The 8,437-nt window shown below is 44.6% G+C and overlaps 1 protein-coding gene across 1 annotated transcript in view; it reads right to left on the reverse strand.

The window, feature by feature from the left end:
- Positions 1-5,393: 5,393 nt before the first annotated feature.
- LOC138176771 (death-associated protein kinase 2-like) overlaps positions 5,394-8,437 on the reverse strand; it is a 21,144-nt gene continuing 18,100 nt past the window's right edge. The window contains exons 7-11 of the mRNA XM_069107631.1: positions 7,903-8,055; positions 7,291-7,336; positions 6,987-7,076; positions 6,281-6,355; positions 5,394-6,010 (exon numbers count right to left, since the gene is read on the reverse strand). Coding sequence (XP_068963732.1) covers positions 5,930-6,010; positions 6,281-6,355; positions 6,987-7,076; positions 7,291-7,336; positions 7,903-8,055 — 445 coding nt within the window. The 3' untranslated portion in view covers positions 5,394-5,929. The remainder of the gene's footprint in view (positions 6,011-6,280; positions 6,356-6,986; positions 7,077-7,290; positions 7,337-7,902; positions 8,056-8,437) is intronic.

Here is an 8,437-nt window from a genome sequence, read left to right on the forward strand (position 1 = left end):
CAGTAGGCTTACCTCCACTTTGGACTCAGCCAGTCACCTCTCTTATCTGACCTAGCCCCCACCCCAGGTTCTCTCAGCTTGGTGCTGCTTCCTAATTCCCCTGGGGGCATCCCTTGGTGCTGACTTTCTTTTCCTCACTTCCATTTTCTTTTCAACCCCTTTTCAAGCCCCTGCCACTGAAGTTTTTAAAGTATCACCTTCATTCTTTACCCACTCCACCTTAGACGCGGATACTGGAGATGCAATAAAATTCCCATCTGTTTGTATCTGGGGTCTTGGTTATCATACGGTTCACTTTATAAACTAAGTGCGCCGTAAATGTGCCGTCTGTGCTCCTCTACTGGTCCCAAACTGCTGCTGCTTTGGCCGTAGTACAGAATAAACTTTACTACCGTCTAACCTCCCACCTTCCTCCCCCATAGGCAGTTAGGGTTGCCTTATGAAAGATACATGATAATATTGTTTTTAACTGGGCTTAGCCTCGGTTTTCTATATAAAAATGAAGGTGTTGTACTAAGTGACCACTAAGTCCCACAAATCTATGATCTTGCCTGTCAAACCTGTACTCAACCTCCTCCTTCACCATATTCTACATACACCACCCCCTAAAACACAAAGCAGTGTCGTCGCTCTCGAAGTTTCCCAAGAAGTGGCCTAGGTCATGCCTATCTTCCCCTATCTGGGAAAGAAGGCATTTCTTGGACTCTCGGCCTCTATGCTGCAGGCTTCAAGGCAGCATGTTCTGAGTGGAAAAAGGGAATGGGAAAGAAGTCAACTGCTCTGGCTGGCACCAACCATTTGCTCAGTGGTAAAAGGAAACCTGACAGTGGAAAGAGCCCTCCAGTCTCGGCAGCAAGAGACCTGGGTTCGCATTCTGTTTCTAACACTTCCTGTGGGACCCTGGGCAATTCTTTGAGTCACAGTTCCGAGAGGAAAGTTCCTCATAAACCTTAAAACTGCTATAGAAATGGGCATTATTTGAGTTATTTAGTATTAGAGGCTTGGTCTAAGGCCAAGGTGTATATGGTTCAAGTCTATGTTGGGCCTCTTTAGGGGCTGCAGGGCTTGGAGCAAATTATAGTTACTATCATCCCCCGATATCTTTAGGTGAGAGCAAGTTCAAATTAATAGCCAGGTTAGACTTGAAGGGGAAAAGTCACAAAGGGACAATATGGTATAAAGGGGTAGGGAGCCTGTGGAAGAAGGCAGTCCCATTCTCTTTGTTATGGTGTGGATGGGGAGGGATTGATTATGTGTAAAACATCTTAAAGCTTTGCTTAGCACCAACCTGTGGAGAGCTAAGCCCTGTATTCTACTCTGCCCCATTTCTCCCTCCTAGTTCAATCTCCTGCAGTATTGGGGAGCTCCCAAGGTAGCAGCACAGGAAATGGCCTGAATTCAATGTGCCCTAAGGACAAGGTGTCCATGTCAAGAGCCAGCATACTCCTAACCCCAAACAGCTACCTCAAAAATTTCTGTTACTTGCCTGGAAGGACCAGTAATAGGTTGAATATAATCCCTTCTACATCTCAGCTTTCCCCATTGTGGTTTTGATATATCATGGGTCAGCATAAGAAATTAAATGGGAATCTAGGGGGAGTTTTACCACAGAAAACACACAAAAGGCCGACAACACAGATAAAGTTTGGAAACCCAGAAATGCATAAAACATATGCATAGTATTGTATGATATCAACATATTTTATCTCTCAATATTGTAAAAGAAAAAGATAAAATTCAGACTTCTTCCCTGGCACAAAGGGAGGACCAAATAATTTTACTCAGATTTTCCAGATCCATCCCCTTCTTCCCTCCCCCAGAGCATGTAATCTATTCCTACTACTGGAAATGTAATTCACAGTGCATGTCCTACTGTTGGGGGGCTGTCTTCACTATTTTCAATACATAACTCCAAAGGGCATTTGGTTTGAACTCATCTTTCAATCTTACATCTTCAATCTTTCCATATCTATTGTCTTCTTTCCTGCTGACCACTTTTTCCTCATTCTTCAGAAACCTTAAGCTAACCCTGTCATTCCCTCTAGCTATTATCTTAGGTATATTTCTTCTCTTACACAGTCAAACCTTAAAGTCAACAAATACTCATAGCCAGGGGTGGAGAACCTGTAGCCTCAAAGCTACATGTCACCCTCTAGGTCCTCAACTGCGGTCCTTTGAATCCAAACCTCACAGAACAAATCCTTCAGATTCTGTCAAAGGGTCACAATTGAGGGCCTTGAGGGCCTAGAGGGCCACACACAACCTTAAGGCAATAGATTTCCCGCCCCACCCCCCATAGCCTTCTCTTCCTCACTTTTAAGTCCATTGGTATATAATCTTACCACTTGTGATCTCCAACATACCAATGGTCTCCAATTCTGTTGCTAGATCTAATGGTCTTTTCCCAGTCATTAAAAAAAAAATCTCCCTGTATCCTTTTGACACTGTTGACCAGCCTTCATTCTGGAAGTTCTTTCCTCCCTGGGCACAAACATTGCTGTTTTTCTACCTGCTTAGCTGCTCCTAAATCTTCTTTGCTAGATCATCATTCATGTCCTATCCCATAACTCTGAATGTCTCCTAAGGATATGTCCTGGGTTCTCTTTTCTTTTTCTATACCCTTTATTGGTGATATCATCAGCTCTCACTGATTCAACTATAATTTCTATGCAAATGACTCCCAAATTTACATACCCAGCCCTCATCTCTCTCCTAAGCTTTAGCCCTGCATTACTAACTTCCTGTTGAACATCTCCACCTGGATGTTGCAAAGGTATCTTTAGAACTCCACATTATCCAAAACAGGACTCATTATCTTGCCCTCTGCCCTGCCATGGTCTTTACACCTCATCTGAACAGACCCATCTGGACCAGAGACCATGACTCCCTTCCTGGGTGGACTAATATATTTAGTATGGAACCCTGCCTGGAGCTGGGCTTGTCCAGTGAGTGGAAATTCTCCGAAAAAGCTACATCTAGCTGGCCCTAGATCATGCTTCAAAACCACACACCCAAGACATCTTGGTAATAGAGGACATTCATTCCACATTCCTACCTTGCTGCCACAAATGACCATTTCATCTTGTATATACACTTTCTACCTCTTGCTCTTCAAACAGTGACGCAGTGAATATTATCTACCACTGCTTCTGGAAAAGGCACGAAAATAAATTAGCAGATGGCTTTACTCCCTGTTCCAGAATATCCCCAAACAAAAGTTCCCCTCACTGGCTACCACAAATGTTGTCTCTTTCTTAGAATACAAATTCTTTTAGGGAAGGTACTAGTTTTTGTATTTGTACAAAGTGATTAGTAGGTCCCTAATAAATGCTTTTCTATATTCATTCATTCATTCCCCCCTCTAACCTGTCCTTTCTCTGAATTTTCCTATCTCTATTGAGGGTGCCACCACCCTTCTAGTCCATCAGCTTGACAACCCTGAAGTCATTTTGACTCTTCCCCTCTCTCTCACTCCTCATCCCATATCCAATCAGTCACCATGTCTTCTCACTTCTACTTCTACAACATCTCACCCATGCTCCTCCTTCTTGTCACTCACATAAACACCATGATAGCTTAAGCCTTATCACCCCTCATTTGGACTACTGCAATTGCCTCCTAGTCTCCCTGCTTCTGGCTTCCCAGCTTTCCAATCCATCCTCTACACAGCTTCCAAAATAATCTTCCTAAAGCATAGACAATGTCATATAACTGCACAGTAATCTCAGTGGCTTCCCATTGCCTTTATTGGGTTTGCATTTAATTTGTCTCTGGCCCACCTTTCCAGACTTATTACTACTCTTTCATGTACTCTACATTCCAGCCAAACTGGACTTTCCTGAGCTTGGCATTTTATTTCCTGCCTTTGTGCAAACTACCTCTTATGCCTAGAATACACTTTCTTTTCATCTTCAGCTTCTTGGAATCCTTTGTTGTTGTTCAGTTGTGTTCAACTCTTCATATGGGGTTTTCTCAGCAAAGATATTGGAGTGTTTGCCATTTCCTTCTCCAGCTCATTTTACGTATTTGGAAACTAAAGAAAATGGGGTTAAGTGACTTGCCCAGGGTCACACATCCAAGAAGTGTCTAAGGTCAGGTCTGAACTCAGGTCTTCCTGACTCTAGACCCAATACTTGATCCACTGTGCCACCCCACTGCCAATTAGAATCCTTAACTTCCTTCAAGGTTCAAGTGCCACCTACAGGGAGGGTCTCCTGACTAGCTTGTATTTACTTATCTGTGTAAAAATTATAGAGGCAGCATGGCATAGTAGAAAATGTGCTGGGGCTAGAGTCAGGAAAACCTTCCCTGCCTTTGACACTGCGTGACCCTAGGCTAGTTGCTAAGCTCTATGTGCTTCAGGCAGTTGCCTAGGACTTGCTTACTAGTTTATAGGCTGCTGCAGCCTTTGTTAGTGTTGGAGCTTCTCAGACATCTTTTGCTTATTTATATAATATTCCACTGATTCAAACAACCAACAGTCACTAAGAACTGAGGCACCAGGCCCTGTGCTAGCACATAGTAGAGGGGCATGGATGGTTTTTCACTTTGTCTCTGTGCTCCCCCAGGGTTTAGCACAGTGCCTGGCACATGGCAGACATTTAATAAGTGCTTGTTGAGTTTAATTGATTTGTAGAATGGTACTAGGCCTTAGAAGTATGAATCCCTGACCACCTGCTGACTGCCTCTAGTTACTGAAGCAACAGTGACCCTTAATGGTCAGATTGGAAACTGCAGCTCCAATAAACAGGAAGGATTTGATACATTGCCAGATGAGCTTCTAGAAGCCAACTTAGAGATGGGAGAATCATAGGTTTTAGAGCTGAATGAGAGCTAAATTCAATTTTAAAGATAAAAGAGAGGCTTGCCCAACAGCAAAAGGTAATAAGCAGCAAAGCTGGAACCGTCTCCTCATTTCACAAATGAGGCTCACAAAGAACCTAGCACACAGTAGGTGCTTAATAAATTCCAGTTGACCAGACATGACTTATTTTCTTAGTTCATAAAGCAAGTTATTGCCTTTTCCCATGTCTCTTAATTGTTACTGATTAGCAAATACAACACAAAAAGAAAACAGAGAAAACTCCAGGTTAGCCTACTACATAAAGACACACTTGCTCCCCCGGGGCTCCTCAAGGGGGAGGGTGGTGGGTAAGGTGGAGATAGGATATATTACCCATTAGAAAGCCTAGGTATCTAGCTCTGTCTCTGCTGCCTACTAGCTGTGAGGCATTGGGCCATTTCTCCTCTCTAAGTCTTGGTCCTCTCATCTGTAAAATGGGGGTGATAATACCTATCCTGCCTACCTCACAAGTTTGGAGAACCTTAAATAATACTATGGAAATGAAAATACTTTATAAAGTAATATGACCCAGAAGAGTCACAATAACAGATTTAGAGGTAGAAGAGACCTTGGAGGTCATTTAATCTGATTCCTTTCTTTTTCAGATGGGGAAATTGAGGACCAGAGAGGTTCGTTGATTTTCTCCAGGTCCCAAAGTTTCTAAATGGCAAACATTTGCCAAACATTCACATCTCATGAATTTGGGATTCAAACCCAGGTCCTTTAACACCAGATCCAAGTCACATGCTGCTTCCCTACCTAAGAGAGCCAGGTATGACCACCTCAGAGTAGAAAGAGAAAGCCTCATCCTTCAACTTCCTTCCCACTTCTCCCCACCCTCATCCCCAAGATTCAGAGAGAATACAGAGTCACTGGGAGACTATCAGCTTCATGTTGAGTGAAAAAATCTGAAGCTGGAGAGTAAGGGTGGAATATGGAAGATAAGGGGAATGGGGTATAGAAGCAAAGAGTAATAGCATGCCCCTTCCCATTGCCCCGGCACAGCCCTTTGCTCCCTCCAACCAGGCAAAGAGTATGTTAGCTGACTGGGAGTGGCTCTCCTCCACCCATCCCTGCTTTCAAGGCTCAGGAGTAGCTGCTGTGTCTTCGGCGGAGTAGGGAGGTAGAGGGCATTGTGGATTCCTCTTGGTCACTCTCACAGGCTCTCTGGATTAAGAAGAGCAAAGGGTGACCTAACTGTGGGGTCATGCCAGAGCTCCCTCTCCCTAGTGCTCAGGAGGGTTCTATCCCTGCCATATTGGGTCATTCAAGTATGGAGTTCAACTGCAGCCAACTCCATACGGTTCAAGTGTATGTAGATGTGGATATACAGGTAGGTTCAAAGCTCAGGATGCCAGACAGCTCAAAGAAATCAAAAAGGCTAGAGGGGACTGGTAGGAAAACATGTAGAGAGGTTGGGGGACAGAGGGGTCTCACCATTTCCTCATTCTCCTTGTAGAGTACTTTCATTCCACAGAAGTGATTGCAGGGGGTGATCATGTGGCAGGAGAGCTAGGGGGGAAAGAGGGAGGTAGTGGTCTCTACCAGTTCCATTCCACTATTCTCATGCAGCGTAGAAATAATACTGAACTTTGAGCCAGGAAACCTGGGTTCAGAGCTCAGATTCAACACTTAACTGTATGACCTTAGGCAAGTCACAACCTCTCAAAGTCAGTTTCCTTGTCTATAAAGCGTAACTAATACTTGCACTGCCTCACAGGCTTGTTATAGGAGAAGAAACCTTAAAGTGACATTATTCCCATGCCCACCTCTAGAGAGTATAATTCTTTGCCACCCTGGGCAAGGGTGGTCAATTCCTCATCAGGGGTCTCATGTTGGAGGTGATTGGTTAATAGGAAAAGCACTGGATTTAGAGGTAGAGGACCTGGGCTCAAACTGGCTTTGCTGCTGACTGTGCAACTTTGGGCAAGTCACTTAACTTCTCTGGTCCTCGGTTCCTCATCTGTAAAAATGAAAGGGTTGGCCTAGATGATCTCAAGTCCTCCCAGCTCTAATTCCTATGGTCCTATGTGTGATCTTTCCAACTGTGAGACTGGGATTTCATGAACGTGGGAGCTGAGTTGAAATCCCAAAGTCCCAGAGGCTAAGCTCACAAAGGGAAACAGGTATATATATAACTCACCTTCCACTTACGCTGAGAATTGAACTTGCGGAAGTTAGTCATGTTGATAAAGGAGCAGTCTCGATTCCGCTCTTGTTTGATGGTCAGAGGCTAAGGACATAATGGATGTTGTCTCATCTAGCTGTCCTAAACAGAAGGCAGCCCAGCCTAACATGTGCTCATACCTCCCTTTCCCACTGACCCAGATCTTCAGTGCTCCAGCCTGGAGACTGATGAGTCTCACCCCACCTTCCTCTTTAGGTTGGCACAACGTGGCTCTGGGCTTTCAGACTAAGTAATGAACCCACAATCTCATGTGTAATACCTTAATCCATGGGTGAAGGAGAGCTTGAGACGATGTCATCCGTTCCCTGCCAAGTAGATAGACAGGGTTGGTGGCACAGCCCTGGGTCCCTGCCCCAACATTTCTTGGCACTCTCCACTAAAGCAAACCTGCCCCTTCCCTGTCCCCATCTTCATTATTCCCTTTGCCCAACCTCATATCCAAATCTATTCTCAGACAGGTCAGTCACTCCCTGAAGGAATTGCCTTATTTCTTTCCACCCAGCCTTACTCCCTCCCTTCTGTGAAAGGACTATAGCATTTGGACCATGGAACAAACTTTACATACCATCTAATCCCATTTCCTCATTTTCTAGTTAAAGAACTAAAAGATTAAGTGACTTGCTCAAAGTCATCCAAGCGATAATTTATAACTGGTAAAGTCAGAATTTGAACCCAGATCCTGATTCCAAATCCAGCATTCTTTCCATAGTATCCTTTTATCTACTCTAGAAACTCTCTAGAATATGCAAGTGGAAACAGGCAAAGGAAATATGACAGTGGCTGAGATTACGGCAGAAGGATTGAGACATACAGTTGGTAGAGAGAATCGAGAGGTGGAGGAGAATTTCAAGGGTAGGTGCTTATTGGATACTTGGGGTTAATAACCAGCAGCTGGCTGATGAAGTCCTTGGCTATGGCTGATGTGGAACTGAAGCATGTGTCCTCATATTCAAAAGTGCCTTTGATAATATTGTTGGCAACATCATTTTCTGTTTCACCCTGGAAAGGGGATATGCCGCTGAGCCTGTGGGGTCCACAGAGTGGGCATTCAGAGTGGGCACATCAGGGGAAAGGGAATGATCAAACCTTCCCCCAGGAGCCCAGAAAGCTGGGTCCAATTCATAGAATCTCAGAGTCGGAAGGAGCTCAAAGGTCATCTAGTCCCATCTAGGACCCAAACCAATTCACCTCAGGCTTGTAGTATTGCCTGTAGAGATGCTAAAGACCCTCCCTCATCACCTCTCCCTTCATCCATTCCCAGGCTAATAATATATCCTCCCTCCAATGCCATCCCAACCTCCCTCCAGGGAATCAGGGTCCCTCTTGACCATGCTGACTGCTGGAAGGATGCCCCAGCTTCCCCAGCCCCTTTACTCTCACCTCCATGGGAGAAGGTGTTGGAGGGA

This window comes from Petaurus breviceps, unplaced genomic scaffold, assembly GCF_028583685.1.
Source record: "Petaurus breviceps papuanus isolate PSGF00001 unplaced genomic scaffold, PetGlider_PUasm1.0 90165, whole genome shotgun sequence".
NCBI classification, from domain to species: Eukaryota; Metazoa; Chordata; class Mammalia; order Diprotodontia; family Petauridae; genus Petaurus; species Petaurus breviceps.